At 38.8% G+C, this 25,564-nt stretch overlaps 2 protein-coding genes across 21 annotated transcripts; one reads left to right on the top strand and one right to left on the bottom strand.

Moving 5' to 3' along the window:
- The first annotated feature begins 262 nt into the window (after positions 1-262).
- On the top strand, positions 263-24,205 carry LOC105266338 (ELAV-like protein 1). 20 transcript variants are annotated; one of them, XM_011304420.1, is made up of 9 exons: positions 263-285; positions 14,372-14,608; positions 15,528-15,587; positions 16,379-16,509; positions 16,587-16,740; positions 17,608-17,646; positions 18,806-19,064; positions 20,011-20,052; positions 20,953-24,205. In XM_011304420.1, the coding sequence occupies exons 2-9, from the start codon at positions 14,413-14,415 to the stop codon at positions 21,275-21,277; spliced, it is 1,206 nt and encodes a 401-aa protein (XP_011302722.1). In that variant the 5' UTR covers positions 263-285; positions 14,372-14,412; the 3' UTR covers positions 21,278-24,205. The 20 variants fall into 20 exon arrangements, with proteins under 20 accessions (XP_011302722.1, XP_011302720.1, XP_011302719.1 ...); XM_011304418.1 differs by lacking the exon at positions 263-285 and adding an exon at positions 648-1,138; XM_011304417.1 differs by lacking the exon at positions 263-285 and adding an exon at positions 6,806-7,621.
- LOC105266337 (cytosolic carboxypeptidase 6) lies at positions 1,252-10,614 on the bottom strand. Its single transcript, XM_011304414.1, has 7 exons — positions 10,546-10,614; positions 10,444-10,475; positions 3,020-3,812; positions 2,681-2,884; positions 2,272-2,495; positions 1,983-2,178; positions 1,252-1,817 (listed from the first exon to the last, which is right to left on the bottom strand). Exons 2-7 carry the CDS (start codon positions 10,454-10,456, stop codon positions 1,502-1,504), a joined length of 1,746 nt encoding a protein of 581 aa, XP_011302716.1. The 5' UTR covers positions 10,457-10,475; positions 10,546-10,614; the 3' UTR covers positions 1,252-1,501.
- Positions 24,206-25,564: the final 1,359 nt, after the last annotated feature.

Genomic DNA, 25,564 nt, shown 5'->3' with positions numbered 1-25,564 from the left:
TTAATTTCTTTATCCAATAGAAAATTTGATATTATATTTTTTCTTTATTATTATAAGCTTATTCAGGAAACAGTGATAAGAAACTTGCCGAGAAATAGCGGCTAATCATCCCGTTTTGATACTCAAATATTTTCATATGCGAAAATTTCGAAAATGTTTATCAAAAATTGATTGACGTCATCAGGTGGTTCATCAAAAAACATTAATATCTCCATATTAATTGTTGCCTGTGAAAAAATCATACGCGTACGAAGAGGACTGGAAGCGACTAAAAACGAATAAAGAGTGAGTAAAAAGTAAAATGGTAGAGTTGAAGAGGAAGGAGTTCGCGCAGCGATAGTACGCAGCTACATCGGCTATATAGATCGGTTCAACGACCACCGCCCTGGTCTTGTCCAACCCCAACACGTTTTGATGCTCCCCGACAAGAGCATAAGGGGTGAAAATCCAGCGTGTGTGCATAACCGGGATCGTGCAGAGGGAGCCACGTGATTTTCGCAAAGGGTGGAAAAAAAAAATGGCAAAAAAAAATGAGGGAAGCAATGAACGCCGAGAGAGGGAGGCAAGTGAAACCACCCTCTCTTGGTTTTCGAGGGTGAGAAGCAGGAGCTCCGAGCCCAGGCCATCCAGTTCTGTCGAGCCCAGGGGTAGAAGCTACTGGTTGCTTGTCTGCTCCCTTCTTTCGCTAGTTTCATTTATTTACCTTTTATTTCCATTTTTGATTCCATTCAAATTGCGTTTTTATCATTCGTGTTGATTATTGTAAATAATTCAACCGGAGAATCAAGAATAGGTGAAATTGATGCGGTGCGGATAGCCAATGGTGTAGAGGAACGGGTCGTTGGTGGTGTCCTTTTTATTTTTTGTTCCAATTGTGCTCAAATAATATTAACAGCCGATCTCGTACATTTGGCGATATTTAATCGCATTGTTGGTGTATACTCTTAAAGTACACACATAGAGAGAATTGTTGACGACATATATATCTGAATGTAAATTGGCCTTCAACGCCATTGTTAATCTTCTCGCAAGATCACTGCTGATTGTCCGAAGAGAGTCCTGGGGCTTGAGTCAAAAGTGGTGTAAATTTTATTTTAAAAATTTACACCCGGTGTCCACACCTTTTTTTCGTCCTGAGGTAGGTTCTATTATCGTAATTGCTAATATTTTTCAACTTTACTTATAGAGCAATCAAATGATTTATTCAATTTTTCATATTAATGGAATATTATTACGTATAAATCTATTTTTCAAGTGAAAACAGGAATGTATAACTGGTGCACAATAGGTTGAAGGGGTGGGGTCCGCGCCGGGTTGGACCTTGGGATTAATATTCAAGGCGTGGCTGAGCAATACAATAACAATGGAACACTTTTCACTATAAACTCCAAGATACAAATATTGAGTTATCGTGAATAATTGATGAATAAGTTACTCATCTTTATCTCATTATTTTTTTAGCTGAATATTCTTTGGTGAGATAATTTCCAAGACAATTGAACTACCTTCTAAACTTGGTGTAGCGATCCGGTGATCGACGCGGCATTTTTCCCCTGTTTTTCCCTGTGGCCAGCTCGAGACCACCACGTGTCAGCTGATTAAAATCAATTATAGCTAGTCGAGGTTCTTGATCTCTCGTTATCACAGTGGGTGCCGGTTTCGTTGGTGCACCGGGGCTACGATGCCTGGAACTTTGGTATTTTTCACTCGTTGTGCCGAAGGCACTCACAGTGCCTGGACCCGGATTCATTCGAGTACCACTCATTGACCGGTATCGAGAACCGCCTGGTAAATCCAGCGTGTCCTCCGTGAAATATCTGTAAAGTCATAAAAATTTTTATTTCAATGTTGAATTTTTTTTCTTCTTCTCAAAATTAAGTATTGAAAATTTCATTTGAATTGAGAATTCCAGAAGCAGAATTGTAGAGTAATTTTTAACATGGAGAGATTATGATTAGCGCGTTGAAACAGGATGAATTTACTCATGAATGCTAGCAAGATGCAGGGGCGCAGGCGTCCTAGCTGTCCGGGGTCGTGGATCCCGGGGTTGCCGATGCCTCTGCCTTGACTGACGCCCGCGTTTGTTTGACGGTTGATCGGGTAATCCCGAAGGTATTAATCCCGTGAGTTTGTAGTATTCCATGAGAACTCGGGCTAGATTACGACCAACTCGATAATCTTCATTCAGTCAGGGAAAAAATCCTTAATTTATCTAATAATTGTGTGAAATCAAGAGGAGCTGGGTAAACTATTAGCTATATAGAAGGATACAGCTCTCTTCAGTGTACGGCAGTAAGCCTGGTGCTCCTCTCCGGCAGTAACCGTACATTGACACCTGAATAGTATAGCAATTAACGTGTTCACTCAGAATTGAACATAGATATCGCCTGGCAGTGCCCATTTTGTGGGGATCCTGATTATACATTGTGTTCCCAGACTCATAGTCTTCAGCGTGTTGTGCTAATAATTTGGGAAGAACTATGTGTCTTTCGTACCTAAAAAGCTCATAGCTGTGAGTTAAAAATCTACTAATTGCTTGTTTAATTTGATATGTTTAAAATTTTCGGAATTATTTCAAAAATCTATTCAGCTATATTTCAGGAGGAATAACAAATTCTACAATTGATGAATTTTTGATTTTAATTAAAAGGTATCTCCTTGATAATTCCCATTCAACTACCTGTAGACATCATCGTACGTATTGCCATAGACGAATAGTCCTGTAGCATTGGTGTGAGCATGAAGGTCCAAGACACAGTCCAAGGGGATATTCGTATTTTTATCCAGTGACTCTAGGAGAGTTTTTGTGGCAGATAGGGTCGGATGAATCCAATCAGAGATTCTATTCCATGCACGATTCAAGTCTACTCCCATCAAAGTAGATCTGAATAAAATCAATAGATTCAATCAAAGTTTTTTTAGAGTAATTTCATAGAATGAAATGACTCGTCAAACTTTCCCGATGGAAATGATGAAGAGAGAAAAAGTATATTTACAAATATGCATTTAAATGAGTGACCTGTAGTTTCCTAGGAAGACACCGTCCGGGTTGAGCATCGGTATAATTTTGAAAACAACATAATCCCTGAGGACCTGAGCAATTGGATGTCCACTGACAAGAAAGTCCATAAGCCCCTGACAGATGAATGACGAGGGCGACTCTCCTGGGTGAACTCTGCTAAGTACAACGACAACCCTTCGGGGACGCTCCTCAATGTTCGTTCCAATAGTCACCAGTTCAACTTTCCTCTTCTGAACGGATGATACCAGAGTTTCGCGTTTCACTGAAGAACATTTGGTGGATAAATTATCTAAATGGCCCTGATAGCGTGTATAGGAATAGGGATAAGTCAGGGCGAATTGGTAAACATCGTCTTCGCGATCAAAATTGAAGGCAAAAGTGAGAACGTGATGATTCTGATGTTGAGCTGATCGGTAGTAGAACACATGCTTCCGTGGTATTCTCTGCCATTTGGGTTTACTAGTGCTCTTTACAAGGGGTGTCATTCCCTCTCTGAATAAATTTTTGCTCTTTGATACGTTGACAATATTGAAAATAACTCTCTGATCCGTGCGAACGTTATCGACGGTGAAATTGAACCACAAACGCAGACGAGGGCTGCAAGTGTCCGGTCTGATGAAGAGATCGTACTCATATTCAGAGATTAAATCTACTCTCCCAAGGTTTCCAGTTTCAAAGGCAGCATCGAAGCACAGGTGGCCCTTCTTAGCTTTGCCACTGTGTCCCGGTGGTCGAATTATCACTCTACTGACATTACCAAGTCCTCCCTCTGCGTCGCTATCATCACTGTCTACAAAAATGATTATTTTACTCGTTAAAAATATGGACAAGTTAATGATTATTAACAACTTTTCCGGACAAATGACTAATTTGATTGACAATGGAATTATAAATCTAACCAGCTCGCTGATAAAGACTAGTATGCTCTAAAGGATCGCGGCCCTCCATCATCATTGTGATGGTTAAGCAGTCACTCCCACTGACTGCCTCGGAAAAGACGCCAAGCTAGACTGATACCACCTGCGAATAGTCGACCTTTCGAAAGCCGTTTAAACTCCGTAGAGAGCTCGCACGTTATGCACCAATGTTATAACACCTCGGCTACAACACCATCAAGGATCGCGTTTCGGTCAATCTTTCAAAGCACTCCGTGCTGCTGTTCGTGTCTATTGCTGACAGTTTCACAGTTATCTCGGTGGTATAAGCTGTCAACATTTCCTGGTCATGGCATCAAGTGACATGGCTGACATCCCCAGAAGTTGTTGACACTCGTCAACATCAGTATCAACCGAAATTCATTACACAGTTCAAATGACGACATAGACTTTGCGAAATGCATTCGGAATTACTCGTTCAAATGAAAAATAATATTGAGCGGCTGATGGAAAATAGATTTTATTGCCCCACTGAGAATACATCCTAATGACCTCATTGATGAATATCGCTTCCTCGATAAATTGGCCCCAAGTGCAATTGAAAAGTGATTTCGTGATGCCATGCGAAGCTTGCACGATCACGTTACTCGAGCAATCCGCAGGCACTTATTTTTCCGTGTCTACCCCATTCGATAATCTCGCCGATTCTCGCGTGGTATTATCCTGTCAAGAAGTGGCAATTGGCTATTTTTTGGTGAACCAGAGTGATGGACGGTGTATTCGATTTTTTCAAAATATATCATATTCTCACGAGTCAGTCACGAGAAGCTACTCATCAAAACAAATGCTCTTTTCATTATCCTTTTATGTCTTCTATTTCGAACGAGAGAAACTCTAACAAATTAATCATTATAAAATATATAATATAAAAATCCTAACTAACAACTCGAAATAAGCGATAAAATGAGGAGGAGGTATCGCGTGTGTGAATACACCCGAAACAGCTATTAAAACTCGGATACTTGTGTTTGATAACGCTTTCTGCCCGCTACCAAATTGAGGAAAAAAAAAAGTGTGTCTGGAATGTTATTTTTACAGGAAGAAATCACGATATTATTGATGGTTCGGTTAAACTACTATTTCGGCAAGAATTTTTGGAATATATCTCGCGTGTAGAGGAATTAGATCACGAGTAAACGATTAATTTGTTAAATGGATGAAATGGGAGTAACGCAGGTTTCGTGATGGGTTGTGTATTAATACCGGTATTAAGACGAATCCATAATACGTAATACATCATGAAAGGTGAACCGAAGCCTGAAAATATCCTTTGTACAGCATTGGTGAAATAAAACAATAATGCAGCTTGGATCTCGTGACTGCAAGGATAAACCAATCTGAACGTTAGATTTTCGTGTTGTCACAAGCGCGAGAATAACATTTTCCGTGTATCACATTGCCACACATTGCCGCCTCATAAAAATATGAAATTCCATGCACGTAAGTATCGTGGAAATTTATGTATGATTTTTCATGTTGAGTATTTCATGATTGAATGTACATACCAGAGTCAGCGTCCGACATATCGAATCTCCACTAAATCCAGTAAACCAACTACGTAACTTGGGGAACGTTCAACTTGGCGACACTTTGGTTGTACTCTTTTGCCTTACCCTCAACTTGGTGTCCGTTTCCCAGGGTTTGTTGAATCAATATATGTATGTTTGTGTCAGAATCGGGCCAGTCCCACCGCAAATTATATTCCAATAGCATGAATAAACTTTCAGCGAGTAAACAAGTTGAAAAAGTACAACAAAGTTCTTGCTAAATTCAATTCGTTGAATCTTTTCATATCATTTCATTCGATGGAAAACAAAGGAGATCTCGAAATATCTCGAAATTCTGGAAATATGTTGAATGAGCGTAAGGGTAAGGATGAGCCCCGTAAGACGAAACCGACGCGTGGTGCGGAGCACGCGCGGGACCATCTAATAAAAGAGCTAGCATCGAGTGTCTGTAGGGACAGGATAAAAGACCTGACCTTACCCAGTTATCTCAAAGCCTTACCTGGGGACACGAAAAACCTTTCCCCCCTTACATACATCAATATTCAGTTGTATTTTTTTTTCTTTTTTATACCACCGGAACGCCTTAACCATCTGCTAAACAGTTTAACGCAGGGATAACAACAATAAAACCCTTTCCATGCTGGTTTTCCATTTTTTATTATCTATCATACATCTTCAACGAACACATGACTTCCACCGGGTGGTCTTGCGCCCTCATGAGAAAGAGTGTTCCCCAAATTATCGTACCCCAAGATCACTCTTCCATATTTCATTTTTCTTTACCTGTATTAGTTCCATTCGATTACGGTACAATATCACGATGAGTTCAACAATACCCTAAAATTATTGGAATTGAATATTTGTCAAATACAAATTATTGATCTGTTTTTGCTGTGTGAGAAAAACAAGATAAAAAATAAGCCATTCGATTGTAAAAAAAAAAATTGACATGGGGAAATAGATGACTGAATGAAAATGTTGGAGCAATTTTTCACTGGCGGATTGAGAGAATTTTCACGCGATGATAATGGCGTTGGTTGCAGCGAGCATCCCCTCTGTTGCCTTTGGTTATCACCCTCGGAGAAACCGCGCTTGCGTCCATTAGCTCACCCCCGAGTGACTCCAATTCTTGAGTATTTTAAAAATATATTTTCCACCCCCATCGGCGGATCCCTTCACAGTGTCGAGTTTGCGCATTTGACGGGGTGGAAAAACCCCTTGGTCTCACCCAAGAGAAGGGAGGTTTTGAGGTTGAGTGGTTGAACCGGCGCAATAGCTCCTACTGGGTGCAGCCGCCCGGTCTTTCAGCTCGACTATCGCCAGTTTAGTTACCGCACCACATAAGGCATTGCGTTGTAGACACCGTTACCCGCAATATTATTACCTTTATTCATTAATTAATCAATCCGTTCTGTCGTTTGTTCAACCTATTCCTCCATATTTATTACACGTATATACATATGTTTATGTATCTGTATACACTGTATTCGGGATTACATATTGATAAGAGGAGCGAGTAACGTTTCGTCATTTCGTCTTTTGCCTCCTTTCTATCGCGAGTTTTATTGGAAATTACGTTCTCCTGGGTCCCTCCACTCCTATAGAATATTTCCTCTGACCTCTTTACCGTAAAAAAAAAAAAATCATCATTCTTACCCCGTTCTCTCTGCCCCTACTTGATTCAAACAGAAACACGCTCAAAACTGTGTTATATTCATCATTTAAAAACCGTATCACGCCGCTCGTGAATTTTTATAAAAAAAAAATCATAATAATTCTCCTTGAATTCTTCAACGGGAACAACAAGGAGAATAATACTGCGCACAAATGTAGTTATGGTGCTAGCTATCATATAGCTTTATAAATTAAAAAACAGTTTGCTCGCCAGGGCATACGTCAACTGGAAGATTTTGTGGTGGCATTTCGATACTCTTAATATGAGCAATTAATTTATCAACTTGACCAGTCTTTCCAATTAGTCTCATATCAATCGTTCTCGGCGTGAGACGAAATCCAGTAATTATTAGACTTTTTATTAGAAAATTGAGAGAAAAAAGAAAAAAAGCCGCTAAAAAAAAAACTAGTAAATACCCATCACTGCGTTCCGTTCTACGCTAGTTCAGCATCCTCCAACCACTGATTTTCATCGTTAACCGGTATGTTCATTTATTTCTTTACTTTGTGTTCTGTATCTGCCTGATGAATTTTATATTTCTTAATTATCCTTATTATTATTACAATTATCAATTCAACTGATATGTTTTATATTTTCTATTATATGATTATGTACCAATTGAGTTGATTAATTTGATTATGAATGATCCCAAAGGTTTTTGGGAGTTCATCAACGCATTATACGAGCCTTGGTTATGTTGACCCTTCTGTATAATGGCTTAACCAAGCGTCGCTGATGCCTCCAACATCGATAAGCAGGGCTGACATCCAGGGTTCCAATATAAAGAGTTCATTATAAAGTGAATGTGCCTCTCAATTGGCCAATAGATAAATTTACAGGACCTGGATGTCAATTTTTTTTTCACCAGACACCCTGGCAAATTGCACAACTCCACATTAATTGCTAATTTATGAATTAAAAATTTCCGATTCCTTTAACGTGAGAATAATTCGATAAATTTTTCGAAAAATCATTATTTGTTATGAGCCAGGGTGTGGCTTCTCGTTGAACGCACAGCGACGACGCCGACTCCGATGTTGACGGAAGACCCCACCGTGACCCCATCGGCGCCACCCCCATTACTACAACCCTCTAGAAAAATGGCATTTATATTAAAATTGCTTGTTATTGTAAATTCTTATCGGAAACAACTCACTGGTGAAAAGACGGCACAGAGATGACGGCATTGTGCAATAGTGCATCCGCGATAATAAAAGAGAATGAAAATTTAAAAGGAAGAGAAGTGAAAAACACTATTTTGACGATTCATCGGAGTCGGCATCACATCTTCTCCCCGTTTTTCCTTCCCAAAAAATCCCGTATTGTCTCAATGGCGATGGTGGGTATGCCGGGTGAGGGGTGCGAACGATCAAGAACCGAAAGTAAAAAAAAAAAAGAGATGAAAGAAAAATTAAAAAAAGGAAACAAAGATACCGACGTAAGTAGTACATCGCATAACCTGCCTTGTGTTTTTTCTGACACCCTCTTCAACATTTCATGTGACTTGCATGCTACGAAAATTGAGAGAAAATCAATGATTGAAAATTTTTCAGTGTTTACTTTGGCTGCTGATAACATGACAAATGCGTTTTCGCGGGGTTGAATAATTAATCCTCACCCTGAACCCCTACATGAAAGTTGCATTGTTTGCGGGGTTTGAATACGGCGGAAGAGCAAAGAGTAGGTGGAATTGTTGGGGAGAGGATAGTCGATTGCTCGAGACTCGGAACCGCTGTGTATTGATCGTTTTCTGGGTCCATGTGTCGCGCGTGCGTGCAGTTTGGGGGTGAACCTGCGAGGGCGAGTGGAATTAAACCAGCCAAGGGGAGGAATAGGGAACAACGAGACTTGGGGTTCATATACCCCTGGGTGAGTTGCAACGCCAACGGTATTTTCAACCCCAGCTCAGAGGGGTGGACAATCAATGGAGCCCCGTCCAACATACACATCTTCGTCTATATGCATATCACCACTTTCTCCATCTTCCATTATTCTACACTGAAAAAAACTACTTTCTATCCAATAAGATTATGTATATAACGCGACTCTTCCAAATACACATATATGCTATTTGCAATTACATTTTTTATTCAGTGTACTATCTCGCTTTACTTTGTACTTCAATAGGATTTCCTGTGATACATGCTTGGCATGCATGCATACTCCATGTTATTCATCAACTTCCTCCAACGTATCCACTCCTCGTAATATTTTTATCATCTGATCAAGTAGTTTAGTAAAAATTCGATTGTTCATCGCCTACCAAGGCGACTAGGTCCCAGAGGCATTTCAACAACTCAAATTCACGTTGTAAAATTTTCTTTTTTCCTGGGATCTATCAGAAATGTGTTCGACATCATAACAAATGGCAAGTGTTTCACAATATGCGGGGGGCGTTACAAAATAACATATGACGTTGAAAACCCACTCGAGGGAACAATTTTTAACTCTCAACTGTCGACTGTATTTCACATCGTTCGCTCCCTCATTACCCCTAATTTCCCGATAATTCACAATCCATTGAGTGAAACAAATAGCAGGAGTGCTTGTAAAAAAAGGCATCTTCTCGTAGGACTGTATATGACTGGTCCGAATACGAATTTTCAAATCTGTATCAGTGAGAAGCTATCCGACACGACTTCACCTGACCACAAAACTCGATGTATATTTATACTGTTTATACGGGTACGTATTTATAATTCCGTCGAGGATAGTATGCGTTCGCTCAAACATGTATGTCCAAAGAAACGAAATATTTGAGTCTTTGTCAACTCGGGGGAATTCTAAAATGAGGGCTGGACCAGTCTCAAGCTATTCGCACTTGCAATGAGGAACTCCAGTTCGTGTTTATTTCCTCAACCCGGAAATAATCTCTCTAATCCCATCCCCCAAACAATCCATGTTTTCAATTCATTATTGTTTCTTTGGTACGGTAAGGTGGGATAGGCTGAATTTGAATTCTAGGAGGAGTTACTCATGTGGCTTGGCTGTGTTGTATTGGCTTCGGAGCCAATTCTTACTCTGTTTATTTCATCAGACGCCTATAATTTCCACATCACATCTTATTCGCAATGGATTCGGGTATTTCATTATTTATCCCGTAGCGCAGAGTCGTCCATAAGGTCATCTTAGACAATACCTTCCATAATAAATTAGTAATAATAAAAGCATTATAAACGTAGCAGAATAATAAATCAAACCTTATGATAGGCGAGAAGGTTACGGTTACGGGATGTATAGATTTGTATGTGTCCAGGGCCGATCGATCGGCGCAGACTTGCGTTTGCCCTTTGAAAGCCTCACCCTGGGTTATCATCAAACGCTCCAAATTATTGCTGAAAACTGCACAATGAAAAATAATCTGATAAACGATGAGAGATTGAGTGATGAACTTGAAATGCTAACCCGGAGTAAATGTTGTTGACTGAGGAGTGGGATGGGGGGTTCGGGGTGTAGCAAGCAAAATGTGGCGATAGAAACAATCCAATAGAAATATACAAAACCGTAGGTAAATGTGAGTCAGGATGAGTGAGAGAGCGATAAAGGAGAACAAAAGGGAAAAGGAGGGAAAATGAGTGAAAATAAAGCGTTGGTTTGGTATTTGGTTGGCGGGGGAGCTGTTGCTCGTAGGGGCGAACTGTCTTGTGTCTACTATGGTACACAAATTGTAATAGTGGGAGGGGAGTTGAAGAGCCGAATAGTGACGAAATAAGCCGACTGATGGTTCGTGATGGTTGGTGGAAATGGGTTGGGGCGGTGGGGAGGCTAAAGAGGGGTTGGCAATGTTGGCATCACTCAAGGCGGAGAAAGGGGAGGGGTGAGGGGCGACATGAGGATCGACGCTGTGCGAAAAGCCTCGGTGTAGTGTCTCATATCGTGTTATTCGGTTTCAGTCTGTAGGCAGCCTCCGCCCGTAACGCTGTTTCTTTGTTTCCTTAGTCTAGTTACCATTCTTTATTTCAAACACGCCTGTCAGACGCGTGTCACACGTCACCGGTCCATTACAATCAACAACCGCAAGTTTCAATAGTTGTCGGGCCAAGTGCGTTGCTTTCATTCAATAATACTGATAAAACTGCATCGATGCAACAACAGCATGGAGTACGGAGCCAGATGACGGGCGTCTTTAGTTTCCATTTTCATTGACTAGTCCGTACTATTTCTACCCTCAACGAAAAAGCATTATTCGCCAAGTGATATCAATAAATTAAAATTAATCATCAATGTGATATATGTGCGCGTCTATGTATTAATGCTGATTTACCGCTGGTACCGTAGTTCACTTCTATTGATTTTTTACTTTCGTTTCGGGCGGTGGTGAGAGGACGTGATACAGTCATATTGTTAGCGCCCGCGTCGTCAATATTATCCGAGGGTGATATTTTTTCTTTTAATGAAAATTATCAACGAATTACTCAAATTGACTATTGAAAGATTGTGTAATAAATATAGAAAAAAATCAAAATCATATATCTGATTGATTTTTCACTTGGTGAGTGATTGGAGTGAGCTGTGATTGAGAGGTAAGATTTTGCTTTGATTGCTCCGGAGAGGTACTCTCTCCCTTACCTTGTGATACCTCATTTTATGGAGCACGTGTCTTCTCCTGTGATGATTAGACGTTTGGTTATCTACTCTAAGGGCAAATAATGTCGTGGAAAATTCACGTGTAGTTAAGTTACGCGTATGTGGGAGATTGCGTGTATTAGTGTGACTAAACCGGCATGGACGTCATTCGAAGTTTGGGGCACGAGAGCGTGCGTGGTTACTCCTGTGGTGTGCGGAAAGGGGCGTAAGAACCAAGAGGGGTTTCCCTTTGGCAAATGCCTTGTGAGGGATAGAGAGAAAAAATATATATATAGAGAGAGAAAAGTATATGGAGTAGTGGGGGAAGGGCGCACAGGGTATTGATCGTTCGCTGCCGCGCGATTTTCATGATGTGTCGCCATGACCACCTGGCCAACCTCGAAAGATCCTATCTTACTTTCACACTTCCTGCCAAAACTTTAAACTACTATAATGTTCAACGCCTGCGCTTCTACGGGGGGGGGGGGAAGTCATAAATCATGTACCCTTTTTATCAGCAAAATTACTTATTAATTTATCGGTGAGATGTTGGTTGATGTCTATAATGAATGATTCATTATGAGTTGGAGGGAGTAATTATTTGAGGGCAATAACTCGTCTCATTATATTGATCTCGTGCTGACATGTCGGTGTAATTGGAGTTTGATGATGGCTTGGCAACTCTTCGATGGGATTACCGCGGTGGATTTGTCGATGAAGCCAAATACTCTATGTCAGCTAGACTGTACTGTGCCTCGGATCGATAAGCCCCGCGAGTTCTTTCTGCAATTCTATCAGTGAATTCAGTGCTGTATCGTAGATGCATCTCTCATTTTATCATGACACTCTTATTTTTATTATTATTACCTAGGGATTATTACCAGAAATGATGAAAAAATAATGCAACCAGTTCATTTTATTGATTAATCATTGAAGTATTGAGAGTAGGCCGGTAGGGTATATTTGTAATACCAGTTCATCATTTTAATTATAAATCTACCTGGTTATGCCCCTATGCATATATTTTTTTTCTTTTTCATTCGTTTGATAGGTTTTACAATACTTCAGAAATTACAGAAGTCATTATAAAGATGCCAGACCCTCGCCACTCGAGCTTTCACAATTTTTTTCATACTCAGAAAATATGTTACAATAAATATAATAGATGAGGCGGTATAAACGACCGACCACCATGTGACTGATACGGGGATTAACCTGGAACAAAAAGGTGTCCATATGGGGACAGCTGATGCGTACACGTCAATAGAATGAGAAACGTAGACACGAGCGAGTGGGCATGGAAAAAAAAAAGTAGAGGGAACTCCGGGAAAAAAGAAATTAGAACGTATATAAGGCGAGGGCTCGTGGCCCGTGGCTGATATATGAGGCAGCTGTGTATGTGCCACGACCTACCCGGGACTATGTTTCCTCCTTTGGCCCCCCTTACTAAACCACCCTAGCTAGACACCCCCAAATTCACCCCTCCATTTATATCTTCTTCCTACCTTGTACATACCCCTCTTATGAGTAGTTTTGGAAACGGTATATAGCGAGGGGGGCTGTGAGCCCCACTCCCTTAGGACCATTTTAAATGGCTGCGGGGTTCGTCGCCCCTTTAAACTCACACGATATCATAGGAGGGTCAGTGACTCTCAATTGTTTTTCTTCCCGCCGTTATTGAATTATTTGACAATTTCAATAGTGAGTTAACACTTGACAAGAGAATTTGATTTTCACATCTGTGTAAAACATGTGTGGTCATTATATTTTATTTTTTGTCAAAACTTGCTTATTGGAAATGGTATATTGGTATATTGATATATTCGTTTGGAAGGATTAGGGGATTTCTTTGAAGAGAAGCAAAAGCATCGATTAATTGGTAGTGGAATAAATTTATTATAAAAGAGTAATAATGGGAGTGAAAAAGTTTCAAGGGCACGTTACGTTGGCAGTCACTGACCCAGGGCTTTGGGATTTTCTTGACAATGGGGGATTGAGCCAGTGCGTGAGGGGGAGAGCATTACTTCTGGCAGCGTCATGCGAAAATTCCCCCTCTATAACTCTGATCTGTGAGGGTAGTTGGCATTCACTTTTTTATCTCTGGCGTAACGAAAGTGGTTATGTCAGAGCTCGGGGAAAAGTTAAGAACATCTTCCAATATTTGATTTGGCTGTACTGCACCCCTTTGTATTTCAACTTGACGCATTCAACTCGGTGAACATGAATGTGAAATGGGAAAATCCAATTGAAATTGCGCTAATTATTTTTTCATCAGTCGACACGACATTCATTGATTAACCCTGGGAATTGATTAAATCAATGGACTCGAATGAGATTGTATTTTTTCAAACATTATAGCCAGTGTATGAGTCTTACTATGGCTTTACGCAGGAATAGAATGCGCTCTATTATTAGAAGTATTAGAATTAGATAGTTGTGTGTATAGTGTACTTCCACGTACATTTCACGAGATGGAAACTGCTGGTAAACTTCACATGAATTTCTATAGTCACATTATTCATTTCTCACCTTAGGTCATGAGCTCACTTTTTTAGACTGAACTTTCGAGGCTCTTGACTCTTCACCACCCCCTCCCCCCACCCCATTCTACGTAACTCGATTCTGCGGATTAATATTTTTGGTCCATTATGTTGTGTGTTTTCAGATTTCGTACGTAGTTAGACGGAGATTGTCAAAACGAGTGCAATGATGGCGAATGGAATGGATACGGTTGTGCAACAGAATGGTGGCTCAAATCTCGGCCAAACCTCCCAGGAGGAGTCAAAGACGAATCTCATCGTCAATTATCTGCCACAAACTATGACCCAAGAGGAGATACGCTCACTATTTTCGAGTATTGGAGAGGTGGAAAGCTGTAAGCTCATTCGTGACAAAGTAACCGGTGAGTTTTTTCATGTCTCCCTACCACTTGATATCAAAAGAGTCCATTATTTTCATGTCCTTTATCTCCATGTGAGCCACCATGTTATGAAAAGAGGTTCATTTTCAACTCGAGATTAGTTGGTACGCCGTTCTGCCAATCATGAGCAGACTTTAGCGCAAACGAGCAAGCGCTCCATATTCTCCGGAGCATCGCATCACTGAAGCTTGAAATTACTGTTCTCTCTTGTCAAAATGTCATTAAATGTAACGTGACATTTTTAATCAGAATAAATTAGGCGGTTCGCCGGGAATTCGAGAGGATTTTTTTTCTTTCAATACAAGCAGCCGACATTAGGAACTGCTCGGAGTACTTCAATATTTTTTGCACATTCCGTAATCCCCCTGAAAATGTCAGCCAATGGAATTTTAATACAGACACTTGGTTCTGTTTACAAATATTCTCCTTGGTTAATCGTCTCGACAGTTCTGTTTACATGCCATTTGTTTGACCAATCGTGCTGTTCAAGTGTATCATTTTTTTTTTTTTTTTTTGTCATTTCCCCTTAAATTCCTATCTTCTTTTGGGCCAGTTGTTCTTTTCCTCCATCTTCGTTCAATGCGTGATATTTCTGTATTGTCCTCGACCCTCCACAAATACATCAGACTTAATCGATCGTTTCGATTTATAAATACTAAGAGACCTTTAGCAATATTTGATTATTCAAGTTGTGATCTTTGGGGTTCTTTATTTGATTGGCAAATAATTTTAATGAAATTCATTGGCGCGGCCTCTCATCTGGTGGTTTATTGTGTTAGTTTAATTTTCATAAACGCATCACTCCATTTCCATAACTGTAACTTAATTCTTCTCCTTTAAAAAAGAAGCGTATTGACACATTTTTTATATCTGTTTTCCTTTTTTTTCTCAATCAATATAGAGGTCACCACAGCTTTGTCGGTTGCCGGAGATTCGTTATCCCCGGGGCAATTTTCTTTTGGTAAGGATAAACATTTTTTTTTAATCACCGGACAATCCAAATTATTTTTGCTACCTCTTCATGTTATTTTAATTTCTAAACAACACGAATGTAATGGATTTTATAAAAAATGATGTTGAACCTCTACTGAGGTTGGTCGATAGAATTTTGCAAATTTATAGCGACTGATTATTCGAAATTTCTGACATTATAAGATTAATACCTTTGCGACGAAATTCCGGCATATCCGCAAAGCCAGCTAGGTCGTTAAATTACCGCACCCCGTCACGTCCGTCGGTTTTTCATTTAGACTATAAGCGTGGAAGAAAGAGAAAAAGCACCACACACTGATTTTTATTAATCTTTGAATGTGTGGCTCTGTAGGTGTGTATCTGTGCTTATGCTTGTGAACACAGCTCTATTTTCGTCATAAAGACGCGGGGGCGTTGAATTTGAAGCCTTCCTGCTTTATAGTTGCTCTGTAATGATAATGCTGGGCTCATTTCCCCCTCAAAACTTCATTATCCATTACCATTTCAGCTACCTAGGGATTAATTAGAGGCTATTACTTCCATAAGATTCACACAATTTTCCAATTCTATTTTAATACTATTGCGTAAATGTGATTCTATGTGATTATATGCCAAACGTGATTCTAGAATTTTTATCAATCTGTCAAGCTCACTCGGCGCCTCAGCATCTTCGTTTAATAATCTATATCTCATACCGTTATATTTACATAATATTAATTCACGTTCCATACGCCATAATTACGTGCAAATCGTTTTAATGAATAATTTTTTTGGTGGAAGATGTGACAGATTCTTGTGGCATTTCAGGCCAAAGCCTTGGCTACGGCTTCGTCAACTACCAACGACCTGAGGATGCTGAAAAAGCTATCAACACCCTCAACGGTCTTCGACTACAAAATAAAACGATCAAGGCAAGCTTCACACTATATAATAACAATAATCCATGGCAATACCATGAAATATTCTCTGACCATTAATTATAAAATAGGTTTCCTACGCAAGACCCAGCAGTGAAGCGATAAAGGGAGCCAATCTATACGTCAGTGGATTGCCGAAAAATATGACACAGCAGGACCTTGAAAATCTTTTCAGTCCATATGGAAGGATCATCACGTCACGAATCCTCTGTGACAACATCACGGGTAAGTCTATGTTCCGGTTACCTCTTGAATTTTGAAGATGGACAAAAATGGCGCGAGGCTCTAGGCTACAATAAAAAGTTAATTCTACTTTCTCAATGTCAAGACCTCATTTTTCCTCGATGAAAGGCTATCAACGAAAAGACTCGTCTTTTGTTGAAGAGAAACACCTCTGGGTGGTAGGTAAGGCGTATGCGGACATCAAGATGGGAGGGGTGGATCGGTGCGCCTCTCATTTTCAATCGAGTTAATCCCCCATCTCAGTGCCAAATAATCGTCAATTACATATTTATCATTCGGGTTTATTCAGTTATTATTTATTAATTATGGTTTTCTCAACTGAGACACGAGTGTACACTGTTCCCTGTTAAAATTTCGACTACTAATTCTCGAATTTATGCCCATTTGTATTTGTTTCATCAATAATTTCCTAAAGAACACAGCCTGATTTCGGTTCCATTCGAAAATCAATGATTTTCCAGCGATTGCAAGTCCACTCAATACAACGAGCATATTATTTGGATTGGCGATGACTACTATAATTGTTTGGCAATTTTTCCATTCCCACATATTTTCCATTGTATAAATTTATGTTTAAGGACAAACAATAGTTTTAATTTATTCATTATACGAACATCAAAATTACGACCAAAAAATCGCCTCTGATTCTCGGCTCCTCGGTTTTTTCCTGCATTTTTTTTACTCTATCGATTTTTTTTTAATTCAAATAAATAACACGCAGCTTGTCCTATTACACTATTCCACTGAACTATTAACAAACTTTGAGAGCATCGAATCAGAGACGAACACACGCATCCTCGTTGTTTCGATAATTTTAACGAGAATATGATTTTTTTCGTTTCTGTTTAGTACGACAGTTTGTGACTGGCGGCGGAGACAATTTGCCCGGTACGTAAATCAATGATTCTTTTCCTCTCTTTTTCACCCTAGCTAAAAAAAAAGGAACCTATGTTTGGGCTGGTTATTTTTATTTTTTTTTTTTCAATGACGCGTCAAGAAAAGTTCAAACATGCCCAGTAACTAATCATACACGCACATTCAGAACGATTACGCTCTCACCCATGAAATCCTCGACATTCTCATCGAATAACTGATGGAAACCAAACTTTAACTACACATGAAAATCCCTTTGCTACCCGATTCCACTGTTGATTGATTATTCTTAATCTAGATTTATGTTAATTGTCGTTGAATTATTTTCACCCCATCGGGCATCGATACGTTATTTTATCACTTATAATAATTTTTGCTGCCAATGAATAACCCAATAACACACAAAATTATTTCCATCTCTTATGTATAATTTGAGATCGGAAACATTGCGCGCACCGAGCCACTCGCTCGGACACCCTATCGTCGTGTCCTCACTGTTTCATCAATAATAATTCCAATCCGTCAATTAAACAACTCGGATTTAGCGGCAATATCGTCATTTTTAGTCGATTAATTAGCGTATTGTCGTGAAAGTTGGTAGACTGCTTTTACTCTACGAAAATGATAGTCAATATGCAGGGTTAATAGCCGGAGATAATTGTAATGCGAGAATGAGAAAATGAGGGAAAGATTACGATACCTTAGAAAGTGTCAGGAAGCCCGATGAATCTCAATGTCTCCCCGTTGTCTCATCTGCAGTTGGCTATCATTATACTTTACATCTGTGGACCTCTGCTGAAAAAAAAAATTGAATAATCCACCAATTTTTTTTCAACAGAAGAACTGAGCATTATACAGTTATATGAGTGTACCAATTTTCACATAAACTCTTGTTAAAAGTCATCGAGAGTAACGGATATCGAGCTTTTTCCATATTGAAAAAAGATAAATACTGAAGTAATTGAAAACAAGACAAATTGCTTGTCTTTCGTCTTCCCTCGTGAAAAATTCATATCGTACAATAAAAAAATTCAGAATAAATTGTCGGTTTAAAAAAAAAAAAGAAGAGGATAAAAATGGAAAAAGAGTGAGCTGAACTAATTAGAACTCGCTTCCGCCACCCTCATCTTAAATATGTCCGTCTCGATTGTTTTCCGCGGGATGAACTTGGCAGGACTGTCAAAAGGTGTCGGATTCATTCGATTCGATCAACGTGTGGAAGCTGAACGTGCCATCCAGGAGCTGAATGGAACCATACCGAAGGGCTCGTCTGAACCAATCACCGTGAAATTTGCCAACAACCCGAGCAACAACAACAAGGCGATACCACCAATAGCAGCATACTTGGCACCACAAGCGAGTCGTCGATTTGGCGGCCCCATCCACCATCCAACCGGCCGCTTCAGGTACATTCCACTGTCGCCACTATCCAGGTACCTACTCGCCTCTACTCGCTCTACCCAAGAAAAAAAAAATATTATTTTCCTTCAGAGAGAATAATAATGCAATCTATGGAGACTAAATTCTCATTGTTTTTGTTGGATCTTAATTTAGAGAGGTCCTGTGTTCCCTAGAGACTGTTAAAGCTTGCTCGTCTGCTCAGTGACAACTGCTAATTGACATCACCTCATCTTTCCCAGCGAGTTTAAATAATCTTTCGATCTCTGCTTCATTTCTCCAACCAAATCATACTTTTTTATTCACTATAATAAAATAATAATGACAATAACTTTTATAATTCAACATCATTGAATTTCATATCTTCTCCGTGAATTCAACGTGCATCTTCAAATATATTTTTTTATTTTATTTTGCATAGAATTGAATTTTTCTTCTTTTCGATTATTCATTTATTCTACGAGACCGGAAAAAAGAGAGAATTCCACTTTTTCACATGAGCATCTATGGCAATGCAATATCAATCGTACCATCGTGCAAATATTGTCGAAAGACCAATCTCTGACGCAGACGAGCGAAAGCTTTTCCATATGACAGGATATTTTTGCGTACGAGCGATCATCCTGAAAACACACTCATTAGAAAATTTTGCAAAATCACTTGAAACACACTTTGCACATCATAAAATTATTTAATTTGAAAAATTGTTGGTCCATAAAAATTCATCATTCAATGGTATCGTTCACGGTACAAATTTGGGGGAAAAATTATATTCTCTGCGCATTTTTTTTTCTTTCCATCACAAATCCTCTCCATCCACACTCGTCCGCTTATTCATAAATCCCAGCTAACAGCGAGTATGAAGAAAATATATGAGGCATTGTAGTTGAACGAAGTTTGCTTCATCTTTTTTCTTTCCGGCCCGGCTTTTAATCATATGATTTATTCTCTTATGTTTTTCTTTTTTCTTTTTTGTTTTAGCACTGGCAAGGCCATGCTTGCCATTAACAAAGGCTTACAGAGGTCAGTATTTTTTTTTGTTATACTATTTTCTCATGCGTTCATAGGCTTCCTCCACCCTCTCATTGCTGTATTCCCGATTACTGTGGCTTCTCTTGCTTCCCAATTTTTTTTCTTTCCATTTTCATGATTTTCTGTAGTCATTCATCTGAATTTCAATCTTCATTAAATTTCTCCAATAAATTTGCTCTCTCCGTTTTTTTTTTTGAGAGAGAGAGAGAGAGAGCGAATTATGACATATTACAAACGCGCAGTCCGTATCATTTACAAATTCAATATTGAATATTAAAATAACATAACACGGACATACACTACCATCAGTCTCTATCATCTCGTGCCTTGTACGAAGAATAATGACTTTAATATAAAAATAAGCCATCACACTTGTGAATTGTACTGAGTACTTACCAATATGTGCCCTCTTTTAACGCGGCTTGTGACGTCAAGTAGGTACGTAAAATAAATCCACGGTGAATCTTAGCCTGCATGCCACGTAATAATAGCATTCAATACCATTAAACCAAAAAAAAAATTGTGTAATATTGGCATAATTCACCTGACAAATTCTCACTGCTTTAATCACGAGTTTTTTGGCTTGAACTCTTGTGAATTTCGAAACGTACTTTCATAAACGTCAAGGAAATATTCAAGGGGCAGTGAATGCTAAAAATAATCGTTTGCAGAAGACAGTCGGATGAATTTCAGTGAGTTTTGTGCCTGGTTGCTACACGTATTTCCGGATTCCTCAGGTTCCTTGTCAATTTGCACAGCAATAAAAATTAATGAAAAGAGTCGAAATAAAAATGAAAAGCCTCTATTTCTGTTAAAATATCTCGTTAAAATATCACAGGAGGCAATAAAATTCAAGTTAGCATAATGTGAAATGTTGGAAAATTGTTGCAGGTACAGTCCCCTGGCAGGAGACTTGCTGGCAAATTCAATGCTGCCGGGTAATGCCATGAACGGAAGTGGCTGGTGCATCTTCGTGTACAATCTTGCTCCTGAAACAGAGGAGAATGTGCTGTGGCAATTGTTTGGTCCATTCGGTGCTGTTCAATCGGTCAAAGTTATTCGCGATCTCCAGACCAATAAGTGCAAAGGCTTTGGCTTCGTCACAATGACGAATTATGAGGAGGCGGTCGTTGCAATACAAAGTTTGAATGGCTATAATCTTGGCACACGAGTACTTCAGGTCAGTTTCAAGACGAATAAGAGCAAGGCAGCGTAGGACACGGATGAGCATCACACAACAGCTGCTGTCACAGACGATGATCTGTGGCGGCGTCTTGCCGTTGTCAAAGACTACTGGGACGAAATGGCAGTTCTCATAACTGGTAGAAACCACAGACGAGCAGGGGATCCTGTAACGAGGCAACGTCAGCAAATACAGCAATTGCAATTTCACCATCCAAGCCCACAGCAGTATCATCAGTTTCAGCAGCATCGTACACTTGGCTCGTTGATAAGTAAACCGATTGCGGCAGCCCACAATGCCAATAAAAGAGTCCAGCAGCAAATTATGAAAATGGATAAGACGTAGTTTGATTAAGGAACAGCAACAGCAACAACAACAACAACAACAACAAAAAAAAAACAACAACAACAACAACAACAACAACAAATATGAGTATTAGGAACGCATGATTTATGACGTCGACTGGGTGAATGGGTGGGAGAGAAAGGGAACTTGTTTGTGAGTGAGATTCGCTCGCTCATTGCTAGGATATTGAGATTTTTTTCATTCGGAAATGGGCAAGAGAGAGTGGTAAATCTGGCTCTTGCTGGACGACTCGAATGGAAATTTTTTGCTCCTCGTCGAAAATTGAAATGACATCAGTGAAATAGTGTGGGTCACTCAATTCACTTGGTGGTAGTGGGGACATGAATAATGAGCGATGAGATGAATCTGCGTGTGTGATAATATTATGCGAGACAGAGGTATTACGAAGAATGATAGATAGAAACAAAGCGTCTATTTAATCCTGTGGTTACTTGCTGCCTCCGTATTTTGTACATACATATTATGATTTATGTACATGTACCTATTGGTAAAGCAATGCATAAAGGTAAAATAATTGAGGGTCAAATAACCATAAGGTTGGAGAGATTTAACCATAAATTCAGAAGGCTGAGGATTATTGATGATGAAATGGGAAGAATTCTGTGACTCCTCTTGTAACATACTAGTATTATGTTCAGCAGAGGGCATGTGGTAAAGATATTTCTCGCACATTCTCTTTGATCGATCGATAAAAAAACTGTAAAACTAAATTTAGATAATATGACGATTTTTAATGACATCGAAGCAGAAATTTAATAGTGAAAATTAGCAAACGGAGAATTTGCCTTTTTTCCACATCCCCTCAGCCCGGACATGATAGCCCAGTTATACATACTCGTTTATGTATAAGTTTTAGAATATTGTACTTTAACATTAGGTTAAGAATGGAAAATATGAAAATATACAGAGAGAAAAAGATTGAGTGGAAGCCGAGACAAATCTAGCAAATGAAGAGAAATAATAACTAGAATCACTCCATACCGTGTGGACCAAAAAATTATCAGAATCAATCAAATATTTGTCGGAATTGAGCGAAATATTTGGCTGATTGAGAAGAAATTTTTTAGTCAATTGCAAATGAGAACGATAACGATTCACGGGGTGGTATTTTACACTCACGATATATAAAAATGCAAAAAAAAAATCTATGAATTTATTAATTAAGCGAAATGAACACAAGTTGAGGCAGATATGAAAACGAAAGCAACTTGATATACGGTTTAGATATGTTTGGGTCGGGGCTCGCACATTGATGAGCAATATGAGATGATGAACCCAGTGAGAACTATTGAGAAAAAAAGAGGGTATCTGATGGTAGCCAAGCGGCCATTAATGTACTTAATTGTAGTTGATATCGATGAGCACCGTGCATAAAAGGTCTCCATGAATTTATTTGAAAATTAACGAGGGAGATAATTCGGATAATTACGATATGCGGCAAATGAACGCGGGAAGTAGTTAAATATGGCCGTCGATAGTACGATAATGTGATACCAAAACTGAGAGGGACACACAACAAACACATACACAAAAAAGCGCACCGGTAGCAGCACGCCATTATTTCAGTTGATACCTATTCTCTTTTTTTGTGTATATCATTGTCTCAGTCCTAGTCATATTAGCTTCAGAAGGTATCTCATACAATGCCATTTAGTGCATTTAGACGTAGAATGCAGGGTCTGAGAGAAAATACGACGACGATTTAACGATTCAGGCGACACTACGATCGAGTCAATCTGTTGGCATTTCATTCAGAACACAATCCTCTAACTGCTGCTCCTTCTGCCTGTAAACTCGATTTATAATTACTCTAATAATTAATTATTTTATTCATTCAGTCTTATTTTTCATAGCATTCATATGATTAATATGTAGTGATATACTCAAGCATATATTAAAACCAATCAATTTATTATGAATTTAGGACACATCTGATGTTCCATTGATGAAATTCTTTTTTTCAATTAATAGTTATTATACAGCATAGATTTTGAACCTCATCTGTTGATAACTTATGCAATTGGTCGTATCGATCGAGGCAATCTATATATTACGAGTAAAAAAATAGAATTTAGTGGAAAAGGAAAGCGTCAATTTGATGATACTTAGGGAAAAGATATTCAATGGGTGGTGGTAGTGGTAGTAGTAGTTGAGTTGAGTTGAGTTGAGTTGACTCGATCGGGGTGACGGTCTTATTTTCTTATGAAATAAATAATGCCAAAGTCCTGTTAATTCCTCGTTTAACGCTGATAATGGGACATTAACAATGATGAAGATTGGATAGCATGGATTTTTGTTGAAAAATGGAAAAGTTACCTCTAGTCCACGTTCAGTATGACCTCGCACGAGTCTATACGATGATTAGGATAGAATTGCAGGACAATGAATATTTGGGGGTCAATGTCAATGAACATCATGACTATTGACAGTATGAAATGAGCAAACAGAGTTAAGTGTATTTTATAACGTGAGATATTGTATATCGTGTCCTATTTATGTGTACCTCTATGTGTCTAGTCCTCGAGGAACGGATCAACTCCGCCTCGGCTTAAAAACAAAACGAGAGAAAGAGAAAGAGAGTGAGAGAGAGAGAGAGAGAGAGAGCAAGAGCGAGAGCGAGAGAGAAAGCGAGAAAAAAAAAGAGAGAAAGATGAAGATTTTTTGTTTTCTTTCTCAAACGTGAGTATACATAAAATAATTCGTGCTAATCAACTATCCAAAAACAAAATACTTTTCTAATCAATTTTAATTTATTGCAGCGTCCATTATATCCATTTATCGTCGGTGTTGTTGCGTGACTAGCGTGTAGGGTATTATCCCGTTTTTTTATTTTTTTTTCTCCGTTTATTATTTCTCATTTTTACTTTTTCCTTTCATTTTATCCGCCAGACATGGGTGAGTTGTTGGACACGTATTCTCAATTATTTGATTGGCAAATGAAACCAATATTTATTGTCAGAACGCTCAGCCCAATTCTGGCACAGAATCAATATAATTACAATTACTCTTATTACTGTGACATCATTCACTATTTTTCTCCTTACCGATTATGATTATTACTATTCTTATTATATAATTATTCGTCGCCATCATTTATATTACTTTTTATGTCTATCTTTTGTCTTATAATTTAGTTCATAACACATTAGTTAAACTTAGCATCGCTTTACTCACACTTTAACAAGTTTTACACGATAAATGCATTTGACGAATTAAGATTATGAACATGAAAAACAAAAAAGCCAACAACATGATACATGCATAGTCCTAATAGAGTGCAATGCAATATATACAGTCATCAAACCACTGGTAAAAGCAAAAACAGATACTCTCTGACTAAAATGATTAACAATAATGAAATTTACGCTCGCCATAATTATTTTCTCACCATCACGTAACTACTTACTGCTACTACGCTACTACTACCACCACCGATTATTTATTTATTTATTTAATTATTATAAAATAACAAAAAAAAATTATGTTTTATTTGAGGATTAAACTGATTTGTGTTTGGTTCAATGGTCGTTGATTTCTTTTAATTTTATTTGTGTCTTCAGTTATAATTCCTGAATCCTTAGCTCCCTTACCTCCTAACATGCCACCAAATACTCCTAAATATCGCGTCCCTCGTGTTTTTCTCTCACACAGCAAATCCGTACACTCGACGTGCCTGGAGCAGGCGAATAACGCACATGTAGTATTTAACTCATTTAAGACATGGAAGCATGAATGTGATAAAATTTATGTGTGAAGACCTCGTTAAATTAATGTTTAAAGAATGTCCAAGAGGGATTTATATAGGCAGACGAGAGCGCACAAGATGGATATTTAGAATTATTAGTCTCCTTTCCAATGACGTCTTTCAATAACACGAGTATTTTCTCGTCTCGATAATGTCTTCAACTTCATTTCGACGCATCTCCCTCGAAAAATTGATAATTCAAAAGGATT

This window comes from Fopius arisanus, unplaced genomic scaffold (genome assembly GCF_000806365.1).
Source record: "Fopius arisanus strain USDA-PBARC FA_bdor unplaced genomic scaffold, ASM80636v1 scaffold00037, whole genome shotgun sequence".
In the NCBI taxonomy this organism is placed as follows: domain Eukaryota; kingdom Metazoa; phylum Arthropoda; class Insecta; order Hymenoptera; family Braconidae; genus Fopius; species Fopius arisanus.
This window is presented reverse-complemented; position numbering and strand designations above follow the sequence as displayed.

What these genes read in the sequence shown, in the direction of transcription:
- LOC105266337 (XM_011304414.1), bottom strand. An exon ending in GCCGTACACTGAAGAGAGCT is followed by an intron (nt 2,179 to 2,271) that starts GTATCCTTCTAT and finishes GACTGAATGAAG; the next exon opens with ATTATCGAGTTGGTCGTAAT. An exon ending in CATCTTGCTAGCATTCATGA is followed by an intron (nt 1,818 to 1,982) that starts GTAAATTCATCC and finishes ATGACTTTACAG; the next exon opens with ATATTTCACGGAGGACACGC.
- LOC105266338 (XM_011304420.1), top strand. Translation starts at nt 14,413, where the DNA reads ATGATGGCGAATGGAATGGATACGGTTGTGCAACAGAATGGTGGCTCA. An exon ending in CCCGGGGCAATTTTCTTTTG is followed by an intron (nt 15,588 to 16,378) that starts GTAAGGATAAAC and finishes TTTTGGTGGAAG; the next exon opens with ATGTGACAGATTCTTGTGGC. An exon ending in ATTAACAAAGGCTTACAGAG is followed by an intron (nt 20,053 to 20,952) that starts GTCAGTATTTTT and finishes AAATTGTTGCAG; the next exon opens with GTACAGTCCCCTGGCAGGAG.